At 41.1% G+C, this 24,614-nt stretch overlaps 2 protein-coding genes across 4 annotated transcripts in view; both read right to left on the bottom strand.

Annotated features, from left to right (window-relative positions):
- Window positions 1–1,782: 1,782 nt before the first annotated feature.
- On the bottom strand, window positions 1,783–16,515 carry LOC111223687 (transforming growth factor beta receptor type 3-like). Its single transcript, XM_022747923.1, has 18 exons — window positions 16,497–16,515; window positions 14,275–14,376; window positions 12,364–12,512; window positions 10,757–10,894; window positions 10,462–10,636; window positions 9,852–10,023; window positions 9,622–9,766; window positions 8,801–8,977; window positions 8,748–8,757; window positions 8,358–8,527; window positions 7,625–7,780; window positions 5,931–6,014; window positions 5,567–5,827; window positions 4,909–5,439; window positions 4,079–4,223; window positions 3,903–4,004; window positions 2,553–2,667; window positions 1,783–1,858 (listed from the first exon to the last, which is right to left on the bottom strand). Exons 1-17 carry the CDS (start codon window positions 16,513–16,515, stop codon window positions 2,555–2,557), a joined length of 2,649 nt encoding a protein of 882 aa, XP_022603644.1. The 3' UTR covers window positions 1,783–1,858; window positions 2,553–2,554.
- A 477-nt stretch (window positions 16,516–16,992) lies between these two features.
- Window positions 16,993–24,614, bottom strand: part of LOC111223718 (serine/threonine-protein kinase N1-like) — a 33,424-nt gene continuing 25,802 nt past the window's right edge. For 2 of the 3 annotated variants that reach the window (XM_022747963.1, XM_022747962.1), the window contains exons 13-22: window positions 23,162–23,256; window positions 22,719–22,791; window positions 21,627–21,718; window positions 21,293–21,469; window positions 21,057–21,119; window positions 20,891–20,967; window positions 20,599–20,741; window positions 19,185–19,292; window positions 18,738–18,818; window positions 16,993–18,629 (exon numbers count right to left, since the gene is read on the bottom strand). In XM_022747963.1, the coding sequence (XP_022603684.1) occupies window positions 18,426–18,629; window positions 18,738–18,818; window positions 19,185–19,292; window positions 20,599–20,741; window positions 20,891–20,967; window positions 21,057–21,119; window positions 21,293–21,469; window positions 21,627–21,718; window positions 22,719–22,791; window positions 23,162–23,256 (1,113 nt within the window). In that variant the 3' untranslated portion in view covers window positions 16,993–18,425. The remainder of the gene's footprint in view (window positions 18,630–18,737; window positions 18,819–19,184; window positions 19,293–20,598; window positions 20,742–20,890; window positions 20,968–21,056; window positions 21,120–21,292; window positions 21,470–21,626; window positions 21,719–22,718; window positions 22,792–23,161; window positions 23,257–24,614) is intronic. The other variant, XM_022747964.1, reaches the window with a different exon arrangement.

The raw sequence follows: 24,614 nt of genomic DNA, 5'->3' as shown, positions 1-24,614 counted from the left end.
GTTTGTGCTTTTTTCAATTTGAAACATGATGACACATCCCTCAGTAAACTCATCACTAAAACTCATCACAGATGATAATTGGATTATTTTCCCAGTATGTGCTGGGCAGCAGCGTAATATCATCCAGTGTAATTTCCTATTTTCCTAAAAAAAAAAAAAGTTGTGTGAGTGATTGTTGTGTGTGTGTCTGAGTGATTCTACCATTACTGAAGCAGGCATCCTTAATACACTGCAGCCAGGTTACCAACAGCGATAACTGACGATGATCCATTCACAGGATGTTCTTGTTCTGCTGCACATAACAGGAAGCTTATTTTGAAATTATCTTCTAAAAATAAAAGTTTCAAAACACAGGCTACACATGAAAACATGAGTACCATTTCTAACGCAACATAAAAATACTGAGATTTAAAGCTGCACTAATCAATAATACCATATGAGCAATGGATTGATTGACTATGTGAAATCTGAGGGGGTTTCCACTCGGCTCAATTTGAGAATCTTTCACCTCGTCCAGTGGTTCCCAACCTTTGGCCCAGGGCACAATGGTGGGCCGCAAAGGTATTGCAAGTGGGCCGACTAATCATTCGCAAAACAGTACAATAGTATTTTTAAATGTTTTAAAAGGAAATGTTTATTTAAAGACCGCATCGTAGACTTGTTTGCTATCTCAGTCTGACTGCGCGCTAAAAGATGGAACATCAAAATGGATAGCTGGTCAGCAACAGGAAGAGTGAAAGAAATGAAATAGAAAGAGAGTAAAGAGACAGATGGTGAATTGACAAGCAAACAAACAAGAAAGAATAATTGAGCTTATGTTTCTCATTATCATTAAAACAACAAATACTCTGAGAACTCATTATTTGGCCAGGTTTGGGTCGGCAACATGTTTGAGATTTTCAAATGGGCCATGAGTCGGAAAAGGTTGGGAACTGCTGTTGTAGTTATTTTAATGGACACAACTTTAATGTTTTGATTTACTCTTTCTGCTCTCATTAGGGTTTGTTTCAAACATACATACACAGATATGTAAGCAGGTTTACTGTGCTACACTTCAGAGGCCAAAAAATAACTTATTACAGCTTTAAACAAAGAGATGAATATATTTTACACACTGTAGATGTTTGACTTATTCATAACACACTAACTTCCTTTGTTTTATTTGCGTCACATTGATGATGATGTGATTTGAGAGCGACAGACCACATGGATTTATAGCTCAGTGTAAAACATCTTCTTTGCCACATGAACACAAGAGAATTCACATACACATAGATGTAGTTTTGAAATCCAGCTGATTCACAGTTACAGGACAAATAGTGAAAATGACTCTGTAAAACACAGACTCTTCAGACAGGCAGATGCACGGTAACCTGATGAATCCTGTTTGACCTTGTGTTCTGTCGATGACGATGTTGTTTCTGTCTGATTCATTCCAACCAAGTTTAGCTCCTGTTGAATCCAGATAAACGTCTCTCCATATGATGATTCGCTGCCAGTTTTGAAATGACTTGGTGTAGAGTGGCGTCCGGCATCAAAAAACAACGTTTCACTTTGAGTCACACATCTGACTTGTCACGAAGCGGCGGTGAGTAGGTGCTACTGTATTCACATGGTTTCAGTCCTCTTGCATTTCTGCTGCACAGCGATGAACGATACTCGCGAGGAGGACTGCACAAACACGGCTCTGCACACACACACACACACACACACACACACACATACACACAGAGAGAGAGAGAGAGAGAGAGAGAGAGAGAGAGAGAGAGAGAGAGAGAGAGGCAGCTGTGCTCGCTCACACACAAGTTGTTAGAACCTCTGTCCCAGTTCTCCTTTCTCAGATTTGCCGGAGGAAATCCTGAGACAGAGATAAAAGAATAAAACTGTTCAGACCGATCAGAGTTGAAATCTGCAGGTGCTTGCTCCAATGCTGATATATTTTCTGAAACTGTCGATGCTTCTAACCACCAAAGTTTATTTTAACATACAGCTTTGACATTAGGTTCGCTCTGTGCCGCCCAGCTGGGGTACGGCAATGTGTTTCATTTGAACAAAGGGAGTAGTAGCAGACCTTTGGTTGACTGGTAATGACACAAGTGACAGTGACTTGACAGTATGCTCCGACAAACTGTTTGCATTTTGTTTTTCTCCATTGGCCGAATGCTTTAATTTTATTTCTGTAGCACCTCAAAATAACTATCAACCAAGAACTTGTATAATTAAGTTTTTTTTTTTGTTTGTTTTTTTTTGTTTTTTACTGAATTGAACAGACATCATTTCTACTGGAAGTGTTGAGTACTTTATAAACACAGGTGGACAAATTCAAGAGTAGTTTCAAAACACCACAACTGAATCATAACACTCTCCTAAGCTTCAGCACTTTAGGAAATCCTGAAGTGCAGACGAGTTTAGCCCGTGAAGCCCTTTCTTATTGAAGATGATGAACTTTATATTAATCAGCATATGAAAATAATTGTAGCATAAATGGAAATGTGTAAATAAAGGCTGAAAGGACATATAACACAATAAACTTTGTCGTCATCGGGTCTTACCTCTACACCGAGCTGGACGACTGATCAGACTGTGACAGTGGATTCCAGGTGTTGTGGCCTCCATGGCTCTGGTCAGTTAAATGACTTTCTCTTCCAATTAATGCTGGATACGCCGCTTCAATAAATACACAAAGTAATAGTTCCTTTATAATGTCTCCACAGAACCCCATACTGTACAAAATAGTGAACAATTTAATGCGGTGACTGAAAGATCCGTATTTCCCTCATTATCGAAACATCGGTTTCTTTTCTTCTATACTGACTGGAGGTTCACACTGATGTTATCTTTCAGCTGAAAACATGTTTGTTCTTTTCTCCAGATTAAACAAGAAGATTATTTATCTGTTTGTTCTGTTTAGGTAGCAACAACCGTGCAGCTGACACACGTTCACGTGCACGCTGATACTGTCTACTGATTGGAGGTTGCTGCGATGTTTGAACCCAAAATGTCAGAGGGTAAAACTTTCAGTCAAACAGTGAAAGCTTGACTGTTATGTATTTTCGCCTTTTTACTATCTGGACAAACGGATCTACCTCACTCGCTATTTATAGGGATTCGTTTGTACTGTAATACTACTAGAGTGAAACAAAAATTCATTTCTGTGTTTACCAGCTGAAAATGTGCCGTTCCTGTCACTTAAATACGGCCCTGCTGGCAGCTCTGTGAGGCGGCTGTACTCACACACAGACCTGCTTTCAGGTAAATGCTAAAGTCGGCATGCTAACAGGTTTAATGTTTCACAGCCTAAGTTTAGCATGTTAGCACCCTAACATTTGCTGCTTAGCAACACACACAGTAGGAATGTCGCTAGGTTTTTCTTGTATTTGTTCATAAACAAAATTATTATTTATTTATTCTTATATTTGTGCATGTATAGAAATGCCTACTTTGCATTTGTATATGTTATTATATATAGTATTTCTAATTTATCTTATTTATCCTGGATTCTTTTTCTGTTCTTTTGTTATTTCTTTTTTACATTTGTCCCCTTGTGCTGCTGTGTCAATTTGAATTTCCTCTTATCTTTTCTTATTTTATCTTATCTTATCTTACCTTGTTATATCTTCTTATATTTAACACTGTCATACCGAGAGGCTGCAGGGCTAAAAATGCATCGTGTGTTTGTATGAATCTGGATAAGAAGCCAAATAATCGCGAAATTCAACCGAAACCCAAATGATCCCTCTAAAATTTTCAAATGCAGAAGCTTTTGTGAATCACGTGTTTAATCACTATTGTGTTACATCAATCGGTGATCAACAGCAGCCAAACAGATATTTCAGGATGTAGTAAGATGATGCAATCCACACCATAACTCTTCAGTGGTAGAAGGAAGCTAATCTCTTTACCTGTATAGTTGTAGATGCACCACAGCCCTCCCATCAGGCTGGCACCCATCATAAAGGCTGTAAAGACAATTCCCAACACTGATCCTGCCTGCACCACAGAGCCTAGACACAGGGAGAGCGACGGCTTGTTACATAGCATTGTTACATAGAAAAAGGAGCAAACAAATGATACTCACTGCTGTGCTTTGGGTCCGGACTGGCCAGTGGAGAGACACTCAGCCTCTTGGTTCTTTGTCCAGCAGGAGGCCTCGGCAGTTTGGGTGCCAGAGAGCTGATCGACTGGGTGACAACCATGGGCCTGGACAGGTTTCTGATCTCACACTGAGATGCGAATACAGGAGAAGGGCTAGATGTTAATGAATGCTGATATCACCTTGCAGGACTATAACAACAACAGACGAACATGAGGGTGTTACATCACGCACAACTCGAGGTTTAAAACCCTCGGAGGGATTTCTACATTCTTAAATTCACCTTTTAAAGGGTACCTGCATATAACGTAATACCCAAGTGTTTTATATCACAATTTTCATCTCTTTCTATAATGAGGCCCCTCCCTGTGCAGAGAGATCATTTGGCCCAAATGCTGAAAAACTGAAGCCTAGTTTTTGAAATTCTTGAAATATTTTGTGAAAACAAATCTTTACTGTTGTGGATGGATTGTTTCGGTGCTTGAAATGGGTTCACCAAAGTCTATAGGTTCATTAAAATATTGTAATATATGAGTAAAATAGTAGATGAATGGATAATGAAAGCCTAAAATGAAAATTTGTAACATCACAGAGTCGTGGTGTTGTCTGTCACTCTGCTTTTACCAACCAACTGCTTTTTACAGGTTATGAGTCACGTACGAGCTCAGTACAATATGTAAGAGAAAGTGGAGAGTCTACAGATTCTAACAACATTCAAACCATATTTCTACGCTGTTTTATCACAAAGATATTGATAGAAACATCGATCGACCTCAGAGGGTTAAAGGGTAACTGGGTGTCATTTGTGTCTGTACCTGATGTTTGGGGGACTTAGATACAAGCGGTGGAATACGCAGTCCGCCCTGACACTCATTCCTCGCTGATTCCTTCATGGGTTCCCCTCTGGTCGAGTCAGAGACACACATACGAAGGCTGCAGTGGAGGAACTGCATGGAGTCATTATGAACCGGTCGCAGGATAAAACTGAATCTCAACAGCTGCATCTCCTGCTCTGCTCCCATGCTTGTGCGGTTCTTTTCCTTCCTCCTCCTTCCGATTTTATGTCGGAGCGAGACATCTCCATCTCTGTGATTGATTCTTTCGTTCTCCATTCCTTCTTTCTCTTCCTCTTCCTCCTCCTCTTCTTCTTCCTCGTCCAGGTCGCCGTCATCTTCCTCCTCTTCCTCGTCTTCATCTTTTGTCTTTGCGCTGAGGGTCAGCGAGGGGTCTGAGGAGCAGCCGTCGCTTATGACGGTCCAGAAAGGAGATTTCTTTGGGTCTGACAGAGGAGAGACGACACATGACTTCACCTCCACCACATCTGTGAGGGGTCCTTTGGCTGAAACCTGCAGTACGACAGACAACGAAACACTGATGAAGAAGACAAACTGTGGCAATATACTCCAATATACTAATATGCTCCACTCAGGTCAGAATAATGTAGAAAAAAATAAAGATCAACAATCAGCTGACACAGACCTCGACATAGACGCGGTGGCCTGCAGTGATGACACAGGGGCCGATCAGCCTCTGCTCGTAATTCTCGGTGACGAAAAGTCTTAAAATAAGAACGGGCCCAGATCTGTGTCTGGGTGTCGGGAGGTGGCTCCGTCCTGGATCAGGCCCTGGATCCCCTGGTGTCCAGGGGGAGAGCCCAGCCTGAGGACTGTTCGTCTCATCGACATTATCTGCAGCAGGGCCGGAGGAGCTGGGGACTGCAGCCAAGCAGCTAAACTGAGAGCAGAGTCAGAATATGAGATGGTGAATAGTTTTAAATGAATAATTGCATTTACGAGACGGACACACACTCAAACAAACAAACACACAGATGTCTCACATGTATGCCGAGTGGACGTTTGGACTTCCTCTCCGTCTCATCGAGCGCCAGGACGGTCTGAGGCTTGTCCCTCCACAATAAGATCTGAAACAGACGAACACACTGTATTGGATCATTCATTGCAAATGTGTAAGCCCAGTTTTCTACATCAGCACCAGGTTTACTCATAAATGGGCAACAGGAAAGAGCAGGTTAAAAATAACATGAAACGTTCTTGATTGTTCTTGGTAATTCTTCCATCTCACCTGTGGTGCGCCACAAGGCTCAATTTTAGGTCCATGACTGTTTTCTGTGTACATGGAAATCACTAACAAATAACAATACCGCTTTACAATAAGACGACACTTATAAAGGATTTATAAATGGTTTATAATTGGGTTATTAATTCGGTTGTTAACACTTTATAAATCATAAATCAAGTTAATGCTTACTACTCCTTAATCTTGCTATCATTTATAACTGGTTAAAAGGAGCCTTATTGTAAAGTGTAAAAACAAAAAAAAAAAATCAAAGCCAGTTACAAATGTTTTTTTGACCATTAAGATGCTGAAGGAAGCAGAAGCAGCAGGAACAAACGCTGGATGATGGAGAAAACAAAGAAAGCTCAGTATCGGTTAGTTTGATTTTATATTTTATTTCTTCGTCTCATGTGTATATTAATCTGCATTATCTTTCTTTTACTTATATCTCATGATTGTCTGTTTCTATATGTATTTTTTGTGCTTTGTAAAGCAATTTATAACTTTTATTTTGAATAGTGCCATACAAATAAAGTTATTATTATTGATATTATCACTGAAATGATTATTATCAGGAATAAAAACAAGGTTGTTGCACTCAACAACATCGAGAAAAGTCCCATATATTTCAACACATTATACACTGTTGCCCATAAAGTTGGAATAATTTTGTTTTCAGACACAATCCTCAGTTTATTCCTATTTAAATGCATCAGTAATCACTTTTGACCAGGTGCAATGATTACATTATGTGTCCCAATTACCCAGGTGAAATGAAATAAATCACATTGTCACAATCATTTCATGGAAAGAGGTGAAAAATATTTTATTCCAACTTAATGAGCAACAGTGTAAATCATCACAGACACCTGCCGCGTCTGTTGTTTTTCCATTTTTCACCTCTGAAATCATTCACTGTGTCATCCTTCATCCCAATTTTCTGCCTGTGACAGTGAGATTTAGGAAAAACAGTAATTTGCCCGTGTGCAGCATCCCATTTTTAGATTTTGACTGAGCTCTGTTCTGGTCATGATGACCTGGGTCACGAGTCTTACCGGGGGCAACTTCCACTTACCACACTTTCACACATCCAATATGCATGTTAAGTGTTTTTGTTTTCAACACCATCAGAACTGACTTTGACCTTATTTTGAAATTCATATATTTTGCCCTCTGCTCTGAACGCTTCACTCACTCTGCTGTTTTCTCCGTCTCACGCCACCTCTGTAATTTTCTCTACCTCTGTTTCTTTTGGTGAGTTTTAATTATAGACATAATAACAAAATTTTATGTCATTTAAATGATAAAAAAGGAAGTCAATTCAAAAAATCATGAGTAGTAAGATAAAGACAATAAATAAAGAAATATGTAGGATTTGAGAGACAGAAAAATTAAGGACAGTTTTTTTTATTTTTTTTATCCCTACTCGTTTTCTGCCCAAATTTCTTATCTCACCATGTTTTTGTACTGCACCCCTCTGGGCTGTCCCAGGAGCAGACCCTCAGTCCCACAGGAAATGACTGGGAACATCAACAGGAAATGGCTCCCATTGGACTGAGCCTGGCACGTCGGGTCCTGCAGAGTCACGACAGCCACTGGGACAGACAAGCTCTGAAGCAGAGAACTAATGTGAGACCACGTAACCTCCAAACTGAACCGTTTCTCTGTATCACTGGAGCGATGCAGTTAACCAACAGGTACTTGGTCGATGCAGTAGTGGTAAACATCGTCAAGGTACAGCAAGATACATATTAAAATAGTGCTGCTTCAGCACATACAGGGCAACAGATACACCCAATGTCAAATCATCATCGGCAATTAGTTTTCTGCAACAAACAGCCAAAACAAACTGACGTAATGCCATAATAAGTTGGTTATGGCTTAAAGGGATGCGCACTGTGTTACGCCGCTTCACTCAGCTGACCTGCGGCTGCGGCGTAATACAGTGCGCTTGTGCGTAGGAATACGTTAGTTCAGTTCGGCTCTTTGCTGCATGTCATTCCCCGTCTCTCTGTCCCTCCACTTCCTGGTTCTCTACACTGTCAAATAAAAGCATAAAATACCCCCTCCCCCCTTTTATGCAGCTGTAAACGTTTTGATCAAGCCGCTGGATATGTATATAGGTAGCTAGCTTCTTTCTTTTTGAACTGTTTACATATCACAGCATCTAATACTGAGGTATGAAGACCTGCAGGATGTGTTGGTCCACGGTCACGCTGAGGCGTCCATCCTCACACTGCACTGTGAAACTCTCTCGGCCTTCTCCCGCTCTGCCTCCAGCGTTCAGCCACTGCCTCAGCCTGTGCTCCTCGGCCCAGGGAGGCCTCACAACCAGAGGGTTCATCGCCGCGAGCACGTCTGTGGTACAGACAGAGAGGAGACACAGAGACGGCCACGCACAGACATTAAATACTCACACTTACACTTTAAAACCCTTCATTCAACATATGCTCTACGTGCTGATGGAAATATTCTGCTTTCATTTCTCATTCTCCATTTTAAAAAGGGACACAGACGACAAAGCAAAAAGTAAATAAAGTGGGTTAAAAAATAAAACAGAAATGATCAGTTCACTCACACTGTGATGGAAACAAGAGACACACAGGGGTCCTGACCTGTCCCGCCCCCAGCCAGCTGGATCACAAAGCGATTGGCCAGGTCAGCCTCAGTGTATGAGGTCACCTTGGTGTAGCCGCTTTCACTTGCCCAGGCGAGAAGGTCAGACATGGTGGACAGGTCAGAGTTCAGCATACTGGACAGGGTCAGGTCAGGCTCAGGAGGGAAGGGTGGGGACACGCTGTTGGAGGACTGTGGAGAGACATTAGAGGACAGACACATACACATAATAAGAATTAAATAATCAAAGTACATGTGAAAAACATTAATATGCATGAACCTGTTTGGGGATCCCAAATAAATTCTAGGCCCTGGATACAACCTCAGATTTGTGCATTGTGAACAGTATGTCGTCACATACACTCAGGTTTGAAAAGACCAAACCCAACAATGTGTTCATCTGTGTTACAAAACTTTCCGACCGACCCGACACATTTATTCCTACTGTAATTTGGTAAAACATTGACACTGTAGGTTTTACACAAGTTGCTGAAACAGGAGTGTGTGGTGTATTTGTTGGAAACTATTTTCAGACGCGGATTAATAAAAAAAATCTGGTGCTCTAATGAGTATTCACAGCAGGAAGATGGTGTCTTTGTGACTGAGTGCCGACGTTCACTGTAATGAAGGAACATGTTACCCAGTGTGGCTCGTAATGTCATAAGATATGTCAGGCTTCGGCCACATGGGCAAAACTTGTTAGTAGAAACAGTTCAGTACTGACATAAAGAAAAATATAATTATATAATATTATATTAATCAGATGACACATTCAGTTACTTCAGATAATTCCTAAACTGGTATCTGGAAAAGATCTTAAAGGACGTGGCCCTTACATGAACAGAGATATGACCCTGGACACCATGAGCAACAATGGCCCAGTTGACCGGCACCGAGCTGCTGAGAACCAGTACAACCTTCTGCGCCTTTGAGTCGGCCACCGGGGGCACAAGAGAGACAATCACCTCCACCTGCAGAGAGCTGAAGGAGGAAAAAAAACAAGGTTTTAACTTTGCAGGACGACAACAGCCACACATGCTTTTGGCAGGAGGCTGCATGTTCTCACCCACACAGCCCTGATCCCGCAGAATGCAGCTTGATCACATGGACTTCAGGGCCGATCCCACCTGCTGCAGTGTGGACACAGCCTTGCACTTCCTGTGGCTGCAGGTCAGAGGTCAAGTAGTTGTGAGAGAGGAACATGGACTGTAGCTGGCACACCACAGGCTGCGTTGGATCTGCAATATGGACACAAAGTAAGAGCTGTTAGTTTCATAAGCTCTTTCTCCACTATCAGTGTAAACCTAGAGTTTTTACTTGCTGAGAACAGAGAGGCGAGATGACTGATAAGATAATATGAGCTGAATTTTCACCCACATTGTCCCAGTTCAGTGCACAGATGTTTCAGTTAAGCATTTGCAGCAACAGGTAAAGATAATGTTTCTATTTTCAATTTCATTTTCAGTTATTGTTCTATTAATATACAGTAAGCCTGCTTCTGCCTGCTTCTAAAGACTCTTCAATGTTCAGAATAGAGTAAAATAAATAATAATAAAATAAAATAAAATGATAATTAAATAAAATTATATACATTTGTCAATTTTTGTAATTTTTTTTCCATTGACATTGGAACACAATTTCACATCACGATGATGTTTAGTTCCTCGGTGGCTCACCTTCTCCCAGTCGGACGTAGACCCGGTTGCCGTGTGTTGTGTGTGTTAGAGAGGACAGGTTGCCGTAGTGCTTCAGAGCCCAGCGGTGCAGCGCTCGTGGGCGAAAAGGTAACAAAGGCACCGTGTGGACATGCAGACGCAGTGTGTGGGATTGTACGCTGGAGTTTGAGGACACCTGGCAGATGACGCCAAAAAGGGAAAACTTCAGGGGAAAGAACTGGAGGGGATTTTAAAAAAATGAACTGATAGCGAAGATGAGGATCATCGATGCGCTCGTCTGTGCGCTCTGACTGACCTGCACCAGCACTGGGAGGTTGGGGGGCAGCCTCTCAGCCTCCAGCCACCAGCTGACTGGGAGCTTGGAGCTGAGCAGCAGGTGGAGAACTCTGAGCGGTGACAGGGACAGAGACAACGGCTTCAGCAACACCGTCACCTATAGACAGAAGAGCAGAGGGGTGCGACTGTAAAACCAGCCATCTATGTTCAGTATGTGAGGCTGTAACAAATGTATTTTAGTGCTCTTTTATGGAGCCCTGAAATTGACTAAATGTAGTAAAAGTTTATCAGACAAGTCTAATACATTGTCCTGTTTTTGGGGTCTTTACATACCATTTAACCATTTATCTATTCCTTATTTCTCCTGTGACAAAGTTTCCATTTTCCTCACTATATTTCCTATATTCCTCAACACATTTCCATCTTCCTTATTAATTCATCCAGTGTGTTTGTGTTTAACATGAGTGGATCAGTTGAGAGAATAGTGAAGCTTGATAACTTTACCGAAAACACTGGTAGCTACATACATTGAGTATCAGTTGTACGATTCTTATGAGCTAATGTTAGCTTCTTAGCTGAAGCTGACTTTAATCATACGACTACAATAATACTCCAACTACAGTAGTATTACTACTGTAAGGTTTAGATGTTAATTCATTTGTATATTTGAGTTAATTTACTAAAAAAATATATGTTTAAGGTGTTTTGTACGGTTAATTTTTTACATATTTATGTTTACAGTTAACTTATTTCATATTTATGTGTATACAATTATAATTTACATATTTACACGTTTAAATATTTACATGTGCAACTTTAAAAACAGTTACGGTAACCTCCTGAATCCACTCTCTAGATTTCCTCTGATTTACCACGGTCTAAGTCCTCCTCATCTCTGATTGGCTAGGTTAGCGACATGTGACTCAGAAACAGGAAGTGTTGTTGTTGTGAAGCGGGTGAAGTTAGGAGAAGTAAAACTGCTGCTTGAAAAGTTAACCTGTCTCCATCCAGCTGTTTCTTTTATCAAAAGTGACCCAAACCACAACATATCGAACCCTCACGTCACATTACTGCAGTAATTTACTGACACCAGTTAGTGTTTTACTGTATAAACTGTTGTAAAAATAGCTAAAGCCTTTTGGCTAGCAAGCAAACGCTAGCAAAGTTAGCTAGCTAACTTCACTAAGAATATGTTAGTTTATTTTATTTTCACGAGAAAGAATTAAGACATTTAATAAAATCTGAGTTATATTTCCATTGTGGTCTTGATAAAAACAAGAGACATGCAACTAAAGATGAAGTTAATGTCATGAAGACAGAAGCACGGTGGTTTCTAAGCTAACTAACTTTGTTAGCATTAGCCTACCAGCTAAATTATTTGGGAGAAATAAGAAATAAATGAATAAGAAAACAAAGGAGTTGCAAAATAAAATGAGCTTGCTAAAGTTAAACAGAAGAGTAAAATACATTTTAGTTAATTTTTCAATTCATTAATTAATTAATTTTAATGAATTTGATCAACTTATTGGTGGTTAAAGGACAAGTATGAAGCGTTACATAACTTGTTATAATCCACTTAAATTATTTAACTAACAATATAACCTTGTTTTCAGGGCTGTTTGTCACTCTCCCCACAGCAATCACATGAGTCTCCTTGTTCCCGTGTTGTCTAGCAGCACAGCCTGGACCTGCCTCAAACGTCTCCAGCAGACCCTGAACAGGGTGTAGGACGCCCACTGGACCGGCGGCGGAGCATTGCACCTTTTCACTTTGAGCTGAGAAAGAAACAGCAGAGGTGTGACGGCGAAGTGTGATAAAACCGAAACCTGAATTTATCAGTACAGAAGTTATGACTGTGGTGTTCCTCTGTGTAAGACAACAAATAGCATGAGTTATGAGTGAGAACAGTGCCGTGCTTCAACATGCAGGCAGACTAGTCCAAAACCTACATGACTGCTGTTTGCTGAGCCAAGTGTCATAACTTTCCTTCTGTTTTCTGCCGTCTTTCACTCTCCTCCCCTCTATGATGAGTGGGTTACACAATAGACCGTCTGATAAGTGCATGCTGTGTTTAAATCCCTGCCAGAGGCCAACAGAGAATTTCCCAGAGGAATTTCTGTAACAGTTTTCACTTTCGTTCTGACACTTCAATTAATGACTTTTGTCTGCTTGAGCAGAGGAAATGTCTCATTTGATATTTCTTCCACAACAAAGTCATCCCTTTTCTAGGTCTTAAGATAAATGGGTGCAATGTTGACGAGTGTCACCTGTGCTCTCACCTGCTGTTCTCTTCCAGAGCAAAAGCAGACAGAAAACAGTCCTTCCAATCCCTGACAGTGAAGGCATCATGACCTTTTAACCACCAGACTGATTTAATGTGAAACGCCCCAATGCAACAGCCTGTTAAACAGAAACACAATCATACAATTTATACATTAGCTAATCAGTGCTCTCAAAATTGGCCCAGTCAAAGCAAATTTTTCTGGCACTTTGCTTTAATTATGAAACAGTGGAGAGAGACAGGAAAGACACAGGAGAGACGGACAGAGGATAACATGCAGCAAAGGACCAGGACTGGCATCGAACCCCCGGCCAAACAGACACAACAGTTATATCACAAACTGATATCACTGAGTCATTACAGCATGTAGGTCTGTGAGAGTTATTCAGCACATGATTTGTGCATAGGAAGGAGTTGATTAATCAATAAGTTGATTGACAGAATATTAACCGGCAACTATATTAAATATTATAAATAAATACTATAAATATTTGACGCTTTTCTTTGTCATACAGTCTATTATTCTATTATTGTGAATTGAAAATCTGTAGGTTTTGGACTGATGGTCAGTCTGATATTTACTTAATATTCTCTGATATTTTATACACAAAATGATAAATCAATTAAAGAAATAAACAATAATCAGCAGAGCAACAACAGTGAAAATAGTTAATAAGGTAGTTGCAGCTCCACTTTTATCATCATTTTTAAAGCAAGCCTGTAGTTGACATGGAAGCCTGGGAAAATAGAAAATAAACAAAAAAAATTGATGTTGTTAAAGTTGCTATAAAACGTCTTGCGTAATAATGGGTCACAAAGTCAAATTATGAAATAAGAAGTCGAATTTAGTTTCTGTTTTTCAAAAGGAAAAAGAAAAAAACAGCACCCACCAACAAGCAGTGGATTTAACATGGTCTCATGAACTATGAAATGACAACTAAATAATATCTATTGAATTCAAACAGAAGGGAAATTATGCAATTTAATCTGCAGAGCACACTTTCTAAAACACATTTTACAACCTTTTTTAAATAAGGAAACAAAAGGCAATTTTCCAATTTGGAATATTGTTATATAAAGTTTTTAATGCTGTTATTATTATTAAATAGCCTGTCCGTTTAGAGGGTTTAGCACTTACCTTGTGTGAGTCTATATTCCCATGTCTGCAGTTAATTTCAGGATTTCTAAAACTTTTTTTTTTTTTTCCTTCAGCAAACCCTTTGTGGTCCGAACATGAGAGGAGAAGTTGAACTCACCTGCGGCGCGGAGGGACAAGGCTGGACTGCTGATCCAGCTGTTGCTTATAGACTTCACTGTGAGGGCTGCATTCACGACCCAACACACGCCCCCCTCATTTCCTAAACACACAACCACGCAGTCACACACACCCTCCACATCTTGAACCAGGCAAAATGCTCAACTCTCAGCTGCGTGTCGCGTCAGGCGTCTTCATCCAGCTGAGGTGCGACTTGTGGGAAATATTTCTCAGGGGAAATTCATTTTACGCACCGAGTGGGAGCGACGGGGAGAGCGGTTGTAAAAGAGACAATTAAAGGGGCCATGGGAGGGACTGTGGGATGGTGTGACAGAGTGGAGAGAGAGATGGCGAGGAGAGGAATAAAAGGCTCCGAAAACGTCTCCAAACGTAGATGGCAACAGGAAGGAGGGCTGGAGGGAGGGAAGGAGGGAAGGTGGGAGGGATGGAGGAGGAGAAGGGTGGACCTCAGGAGTTTGACTGGCGGGTGAAATGTTTGGGAAGATGCAGGGAGGGGGGGGGGGCGACACACACACACACACACACACACGCACACACACACACACACACACACGCACACACACACACACACACACACGCACACACACACACACACACACACGCACACACACACACACACACACACACACACTCTTACACTTTATTTCTTTAGATCATATTTTCCATTGTTACTTTATATGTGACATTTTTCCATCCGGCTCAAAATGCAGCAGATATTCTGAACCAATAAGGAAAAATAAAAAACAAAGAACACTGCAGCTTCATTTGACTCACAGGCTGTTCACTTTTTTGTTTGTAAAAACTGCCTGGACTTAGTGTTTCTGTCTCATTAGTTAATTACCCCCCTGAGTATTTATCGCCTTGTGTTGCACCTCTTATAACAGCTTGCATCTGTATATTTTATAGTTTTCACGCGTTGTTTTTCACGTCATTTGATATATTGTAAAAATAAATTTAAAATAAATGAATTATAAATAATAAATAAAATATTGACTGTAGCTGGTTTAACTCTGCCAGTCTAATGGCAAGTTAAACTGAAAGTTTGTGAAAAAAGTTGTTTTCTGTGATTCTGGATGAGCTTTCTAAAAGCTGACAAAGCAACCCTGATGATGTCATAGTGATGTCATCAGGGTTATGTAGGTGTGGGCGTACTGTTTTTGGGTTGTCCGTCCGTCCCATTCTCGTGGACACGATATCTCAGAAATGTCTTGACAGAACCTCTTCAAATTTGGCACAAACATTCACTAGGACTCAAGGATGAACCGATTAGATTTTGGTGGTCAAAGGTCAAAGGTCACGGGTGTGGTGACCTCACAAAACACAGTTCTGGACTTTTGAACGCAACATCTCTGAAACACCTCGAGGGAATTTCTTCAAATTTAGTACAAACATTCACTTGGACTCAAGGACAAACTGATTAGACTTTGTGGTGAAAGGTCAAAGGTCAAGGTGGCCTCACAAAACATTTTTTAGCCATAACTTAAGACTTCACACAGCAAATATGACAAAACGTCATATTTTATATGAGTCTGGATAAACAGGGATGTAAACCTGTTTATCCAGAGACGTATAAACTAGTGGCAAAGACTTACAACCGCAAGGCGTTTGACCCACACTAGCAACAACATTTCTTTCATTGGTTGCAGTTATGGCGGCTGAAGCTACAACGCTGGTGTAGATTGAATTAAATGTCTGGCATCATTATTTGTTCATTTGTTCAAGATCAGGCATCCATCCATCTGCAGCCTCATCCCTTGGCAGAGGGGGTTTCTTTTCCTCAGTGAAGCAGGCAGTGCAGTGGATGAGTGATTTGGAACATTTAGAAGAAATACAGTTTAGGTTTTCTTTGTTTTCCAGGTTTGTTTTTTTCCACAAAACACATTTGTTAAAGTAAAAATGACCAGTCATATAACAGGTCTATAGTTCAGCTTTCTTTGTTGCTTTATAAGTCTTTTTTTAGAGTGTGTGTGTTTCCCCTTTTTGTATGTCTACATTTCTTCTGGGTCTTGTTTTCTTCCCACCAATAATTCTAAGAATCTTTTTAACAATAACCATTTCAGGAAATCATTAATAATAACAGCTGGGACCCGGCCTGGCTCTGCATGAGTCTTCATTCAGAGGCACTTCACTGTACACCATCTAACTCGCTACCCACTGCTGCAAAGCTAGCTAGAAATTTTAAGCTCTCATATTAAATTTTACCTGTGTCTGCAAAGTCCATCTGAGTATTTGTGAGTTTGGAAAAATGATGTGGACATCAGCTGCTACGGCTTTGGACCGAGTTCACTGGCCTGGTGTCAGTGTGACCCTTAGACAAAATCATATGTACAGCCGTTTGCTGCTCTGAGCTCAAACTCTCTTCAATTAATGCATTCAAAGAAACTCTGGAAACATCTGTGTAATCTTCCGTAAGTCAAAACATAATTTCTATGTTACTGAGCATTGTATGACTAATGATCATGACTCATCCTGTAGTTTGTAAGGAACATGAAGTTTCAAGGTTTTTAATTTTTTTAACATCTGTCGCCGTAGTCTGATCTATCCCCCACCCTCAACATCAGTACAATAACATATTATGAGCCTGGGTTTCTCTTCTCAGCTGCTCTGTGATAAGATGCTGTTCTGATGCAGTCATCTTCCTCATCACTGATTTACTTATCTCAGCAAGTCTATGATATTTTGCGCTTTGGTTTGATTTGCAACGTTGCCTCAAGAAGCTGCTAACTGGCTACAGGTACACAAAACCAGAGAGCTCAAATAACACTTTTTACTACTTGCAATTTTGTCAAACAGGAAATCTAAACTGAAGATGTGCCCACAAGGTAAAAGACATTATGTCTGTGTAAGAGCCTACAGCGAGGCTGCACTTCAGGATGTACGTGCACGTGTACGCAAACAATTTGAATCATTTGTACCTGTTGTTTTATATTTACAAAAAAAAGATTTGTTAACAAAAATTAGAGAAAAAATCCGAATGGAAATATAACCAAGGACAATAAATGATCAATGCCTCTGTGTTGGGTTCACATCTTTACTGAGTCACAGTTCCAACACGTTTCACCAGCAAACGACAAAAGAGGAAACAAACGGGGGAAAAAAAACTCTAAAATCACAAAAACAGAAACAGAATTTGTAAAAGCTTTTTGCCATTGAGAATTGATTGTAGTTAAAAATCAGTGTTGTACTGAAAGACAGAAAGAGAGGACAATGAAGAGGCGTCCTATCTGAGATACAGACACACAAACTGCATCTAACTCCCCTCCCTCTCCGTTCAAATCCCCCACCTCCTCTGCCTCTCTTTGACACAATCAACAGGCAGCTCTGAAAAATAAGCAGAGGTTTCTCTCTCCTCTGGCTCCCCCTTGTGTTCATGTACAGGTGGTGCATGATTGTAACTGTGGATACATTCATGACTGAGGCAGGGACACCGTACACAGCGACACACACACACACACACACACACACACACACACACACACACACACACACACACACACACACACACACACACACTGAGCAGCAACAAACAGCAGAGATAAAGGGACAAGAGAATAGCACAAGTGCAGGAAGAAAAAAGACAAACAGCTTCCTCTCTAATTAATCACTTTTCTCTCTCTCTCATTCTGGGATTTTGAGGCTCTTGGAGCATTTCAGTACAATCACTGATTCTTTTTTTTTTTTTTTTTTATTATGCTTCACTTGTTGCCGGGCGGGGCAAACAGCAGGATCCATCATCTTCCATTTGTTTCATAATCTGGATTATCTTCTGTCATCATCATAACTTCCTCCTCCTCTAAAAGCCACTCCAGATTGTCTGGAGGTCAGCGGATCCGTGGCACTGCGTTTGTGTGACACACGATCGGACTCCACTGATCCCCGTTCGCACACTCTCGGCCCAGCCAGTCCTTCACCCCGTCACAAACACAGACACACAGAGAGAGAGAGAGAGAGAGAGAGAGAGAGAGAGAGAGAAAGAGAGAGAAAGAGGAAAGAGGGAGAGCGATCCTCGCCTCTCGTCACCATCGAGTTCCTCTCTGCCTTCGCAGGGCAGAGAGTCAGCCTGTACTTCTTAGTCTCCTTTCAGAGTCTGTGGCTGGCAGTGGGCAGCTAGTAACCCCATGACCCCTGACCCTAGCAGAGGTCGGAGACGTAGTCAAAATCCTTGAAGTAGTCCTGTTCCTTGCGGGAGAGGGTGCGGCGCTCGCGGGGCGGCGTGAGGGCCGGAGCCTCGGCTGTGAACTCCATGTCGAAATTACTGACGTCTTCTTTTCCTCCGATGGTCGGGACAAACGGAGGCGGGACTTCCCTCTGAAGAAGTGCCTCCCAGTCCATACCCTACATGACATATATTCAGTTTAGTATAAACATCAAGTTCCTTCATCATGAACATTAAAAAAAACAAAAAACAGGAATAAGGAGAAAAGCTTTAAAACACCGACTCACCCTGAAGAAAGGTTGTTTCTTGACGTCTTCAGCGTCCTTCTCTCCAGAGCCCAGACGTCTTTCAGGATTCCTTCTCAACAACTAGCAGCCGAGAAACAACAAACAGTGCCAGAAAACATGTTTGACATCAGTGTTCTTTGTGATAAGAGGCTTAAAAGATGTTGTCATATATAGAGCTTAAATGCACAGGATGTAACTTCTGCCTTTAGGGGTTTCTCATTCAAAACAATAACAAAAGAGGACGACGGGGCGACGTCATGAAGTGGCGTATGATCATGGGAGTTGATGTTTTCACCACTGTTACCGTCAGCTCCTCCAGGTTTATATATATATATAACATAATCTTGACATTTATACCTTTAAATTTCTAACGTGCCTAGCAAAAGAAAGAGATATAAGAATAAAAGAGTGAGTGTAAGTCAGCCAGGAGCAGAAAGTGAGTCTCACCCGTCTCATGATGGCGATGGCCTCGGTGGAGAGGAAGCGAGGGTAGCGCACTTCATCGTTCACGATGCTGTCGAAAACCTCCTCCTCATCATCACCGGGGAACGGAGACTGAAAGAAACAGACACACATTATTTTACGCTGCATTACAATATCACAACTGTCCAAACTGCCTCCTCTCCAGAAGAGACTTATACAAATATTCTGCTCTGGATAATTATTTGTGTCTGACATGTTTTTCCTCGGATTTTAAAGGTGAGCTCAGAGAAATTTTCCTCCTTCTGCAGATGAATGTGAAAACAGCCTCCAAGTGTCAAATTCTGCACATCCATCATTCTGCTCAAATATCCAAGTAACAACAAGCAAAACAAATTTTTGAGTGGACGGGGACTTTAATAATATATGTCAAATATTACAACTCTTTCAAATATTTACCCCCCCCCCACCCATCTGACACTCAGGTGGAGGCACACCGCACTGCCTGCCTGGTCGTTACTGTCAGGCACCACCTGAAGCTCAACCTGGACTTAGCCCCTGAAGCCAGACCTGCCCGTCAAGACCCGTCCACCTCCTCCCCTCAGCGGCTCAAGCACCTCGAGCTCTCCGAACACACAGTTTGTTGTTTATCTTGGAGCGCTAACAGTTTTCCCTTTAGCCTAACTGTGAAGTCGGCACAGGGTAAAATTTCATGCACTCAGAACTAAGATGTGCAGCAGAGGTCACCAACAGGCAGACTGTAGGCAGGACCTGCACCTACTGTATAACCTATAAATTATTGAGGATTATTAAACTTTGACGGAGCGTTTCTATTTTAACCCACGCAGCTTCTCTGAACTTTATGACACTTTATGTCAGGTGATGCTACTCAGCCAATCACGATAGACAACGTTGGAGACATAAGTCGGGGAGTCGGCCATAAGAGAAAGACGTGTTAAAACTGTTCACTCGTAAAGATGTGTTGACACTGTTTATTATAAAACGGTTGAGACGGTTCAGATGATAACTAAAGAAAAAGAAACTCAAGCTACACTTTTCAGGACTATTTCTATTTTTGAACAATTCAGCACTTTATTTTAATCATGCACAATTTTCAAAAGCTCTGAAATGAGAAAATAACACATACTTCTTATTATTAGAGAATTCATTTATTCTTGATTTGAATATTATCTGGGTTATCCTGGTAGAATTACTGTCAACAGACTATTAGTCTCTCACCAGTTGTATTCTTAGTGCCAGTGTTTCTGTAATTAAAACTCCCATCAAGTATGAAATATAGTTTTATAGTAAGAGTTCTGCTTTTAATGAGTCTGGCTGCAGATGTTACCAAACGTCTCTGTTTACAGAAGTCACACTCACAACTGAAATTAATCAATTAATTAATTAATCATTTTTATGTGTTCTAACTCCGTATTCTCACCTCTCCGACCAACATCTCGTAGATGAGTACCCCGAGCCCCCACCAGTCAACTGCTCTGGTGTACGACGTGTCCGTCAGCACCTCTGGGGCCAGAAACTCAGGGGTCCCGCAGAAGGTACTGGTCCTGTCCCCAAAACCCATGCCTTGGTACGAGGGAGAGGTTCAGAGACAAGACAGGGTGAAGACAGACCGTTATTGACTGTGAGAGTGATGAGAGACGTTGTATATATGGAACTTCTCCTCATCTGGTGCTGTAGGATGCCAAAGTGCCTAATAAATAATGGATACTCACCTTCTTTACAGAGACCAAAGTCTGCTATCTTCACAAAACCCTTGGTGTCGAGCAGCAGGTTGTCCAGTTTAAGATCCCTGATGAGGAAAAGAATGGGATTTACGCCAAATATCGAGTGTTGAGAAAAGAGAGTGAGTGCGTGTCGGAAAACGATCCAACTACTCACCGATACACAATCTTGTGGTCATGAAGAAACTGCAGACCCAAGACCACACAAGCTGAGTAGAACCTGTCGGACACACGGCGAGCAGAACATTACACACCACGACATATTCACACTTCATACAGTAATGGGAAACTGCGGACATAGACACATAGAGCATGGAGCTTTCCAGTAAATGTCTGTTCTCTGTATCACACACACACACACACACACACACTCTCTCTCTCAGCAGAACTCACACAGCACGTGGCTCAGAGAAGACGTCTGCATGTATGTGCATCATGAGGTCTCCTCCTGCCGTGTACTCCATGACAAAACACACATGTTCTGGTGTCTGGAAACATGCAAACAGGTTGACCAGGAAGGGGTGGTGGGAGCCGTTGACGGTCTCAAAGATCCGCTTCTCACACATCAGACTGGAGACAGACAAGAGGAGGGAGGGGGGCGAGGGGGGGGGTTGCGAATGAGACAGTAATTACTGAACATTACGAGGTGTAATTATGAGGTGAATGAACTCGTGTTGTGCAGCAGAGACTTTGCTTGAGGTCGCCATGTGCTGTGTCGTACAGTTACCTTTCCACCTCATCCCGCGCAACGATGTCTCCCTTCTTTAGGGCTTTGATGGCGTAAAGGCTGCCGGTCATTTTGTACTCAGACAGCAGCACCTGAAGAGTCCAGAGAAAGCTTCATTAATCACTTCACCATTTACGATTATTTAAAAACACGTCACAAGTATATATATTTCCATTTTTAGTTCAGCGTTTTCCTAAAACAGCTGGGCATTTGTAGTTTCTGGCAAACATTATTCATACAGAATAAATGATGCATTTATTGGGACTATTTTTAGTGGCGTATTAATTTTTATAGTGAATATTTAGAAAAGGTGGTTGTGTTCATGAAGGAACATGCAACACTGTGGCTCCCCGATGTGTTTTTAACAATGGAGCTCTATGACACAGAGGAATAAGATAAATCAGGCTTTGTTGGTATTAGATCAGTTCTCTGTTGGTTTTCGTCTTTTTATGGAATTTTGTTAATAAAAAAATAAATTATCAGCCAGCCTGAGCTTTAAATAACAATGAGATGAAACGTCAGTAGCGTATTTCATTATGGTGCAAGAAGGCGGTGTTCAACCGTCTGAGAGAGAAGAAGTCATTTCCAGGAGATAAAATCTAAACCTGCATTAATTTAGTTTTTGGTGGCAGCACATCCGGCAGACAGGGAGCAACATCAGCGTTTATTTACAGTTGTTTCTGTCCTTTTAGATTTGTGCTTGGTCTCCACCAGCTCCTGAGGGCAACATCCGCCTCTTCAGCTGCTAAACGCTCCACTGTGGCCCTCAGCTAGTCGCCAACTGCGTCTATCTTCTGTTTGGTGCTGAGTGGGTTTATCAGAGCGTTGTCAATAACAACAAGGCTGATGAGAGCTGAGAGAGTGAATCAAAACATTAACTCTGCAACTGAAAGACGCTAAAACTCTGTCTTTCTGAGAGGAACTGCAGAGCCAAGTGATAATTCTCTGTGGGTTTCATCACTACGAGTAATTCTATTCACATTAGTCATTTGATCTGTTGTTAAAAGAAATATTGATTCGCAGACGTGGCCTTTAAATCAGCAGCGTAAGGGGTTTTGTTGTTTCTCGTGAGGATAAACGAAGCATGAGTACCTTTCCAAAGTGGCCCCTGCCGAGCACTGCTATCAGCTTGAAGTCCTGCAGGCAAAGAGGGCCTCTGCTGGGTCTGAGATCAAGATTACAGGCAGATTACAGCCGGTGCATGCGACATAACATAACATGATGCATCAGAAAAACACACATCCTATGACGTCCACAGGATAAACGCAGTGTTTATTCTGTGTCTCAGCGAGTATTTCTTGACATATGCTACAATCCACAATGATGGTGACTTGGCTTCACTATCGTTTTTTTTTTTAAAAAAAAAGAAAGAAGTTACAGCACAGCACCAGATTGTGTGCGGGGGTGTGTTTCTGGTGTCAAGCTGTGTTGGCCATATTGCAAAAAGATATGCTCAGGTGTGGTTTCTATGTGTATATATACGTGTGTGTGTGTGTGTGAGAGAGAGAGACAGGTCCTCGCGTGTGTTTCTGCACCTGCGTAAGGAGTTCTGGGACAGCGATCTAGTTGGCTGCTCGTGAACAGGGTGAACTCCCGCTGTGGACGGGGGCTCAATGACCGGCGTCTGTTCCTGTGAAACACCACAGAGACGAGGAGGACGGAGACGGAAGGGGAAGCGGGAACACCAGTGAAATAAGAGGGGGAAAACGCCAACAAGGGAGACACAGAAAAAGGAGGGAGAAATGAGGACAAAATGATTGCCAACATCTGTAACGACCTTCAGTAAAAGCAGACAAACAGACAGTTATTGAAGCTCATCGTGTCCGGCTGCCAGATCCCCTGCTGGCCGACAGCCTCACTCCTCCCCTCTTCCTGTCCTCTCCACTCCTTCCTCACTGCTAATTAGTTCTCTAAAAAACATCAGAGTAATTAATCCCATAATACTTCAACCCCGTTGAACACACCATCTGCCACAGGCCCTCTCCCCCTCCGACTCTCTCTGTGCTGGTCTAATTCTGTGTCTGTCTGTTTCTCCGGTCCCTGAAATTAAAATTTGTTTCATTGCCATGACCATAATTAAGCACTGCATTGCCAAAGCATGTTGCACAAGGCACACCGTGTAAATGTAATGACTCAGAATGTAATAAAAATAAATAAATAAATAAAAATATGTGATGAGATGAGTCTCTTTCTTCCAATTATAAAATTATTATGTAATATTAATTCAAATTTATTGAGAGTAACTTACGAGGTTCCTCAAGACTCAGTGTTAAGCCCATTATTTTATACATATATTATGTAAGGTTTCCAAAACTTTATTTATTATTATTTATTTATTTTGTGGTGGTGAGAATATGAAAAAATGTATAAAAGGAAACGTCTTAAAACTAAAGGGGTTGATTTGATTTTAACTGACTTTCTCTAAATTTGGTGACTGTGTCACAAATTTACAAAACAAAGCTATAAATGATGTTGAAATAGGAAATGTCTGAAACCAAATGTGAGCAATATATGAGTGGAAATCATCACACTGAAGCACAGATGTCAAAATCTATTGTAAACTGTATAGAATTAAGGATTTCTTAACTCCAGTTTCATTATACACTTAATCATACTTACTTTTCTTAAGTATATAGAGATATGAGCAAATCACATATAAAACCAATATTTTTTTTTACTAGGTATCAAAAACCACTTTTTAATTAAATTAAAAGACTCAAAATGCAGAGATATGGTAGATTGTAAAACAACACAAATAATGTTTGAGATCAAAATATATTTCATGAATTAAAAAGTTGTTTAAAATGAGAAAGAGTCGATATGAGATATGATTTTAGAGGAGTATGAATGTGGAAGAAACCAACGGTCAGACTCGTAAAAAATCACTGTAAAAGTTGAACTTTTGTTTGTTACTTTGATTTCTACAATCCTGTTTTGTTGGGAGTAACTTATTTTTTTCCTTTATCCTATGTTTCTCTGTCAGTTGAT

The sequence above is a fragment of the Seriola dumerili genome, unplaced genomic scaffold, assembly GCF_002260705.1.
Source record: "Seriola dumerili isolate Sdu_G_001 unplaced genomic scaffold, Sdu_1.0 BDQW01000113.1, whole genome shotgun sequence".
NCBI lineage: Eukaryota > Metazoa > Chordata > Actinopteri > Carangiformes > Carangidae > Seriola > Seriola dumerili.
The sequence above is the reverse complement of the archived record's forward strand: the minus strand, read 5'-3'. Positions and strand labels throughout refer to the sequence as shown.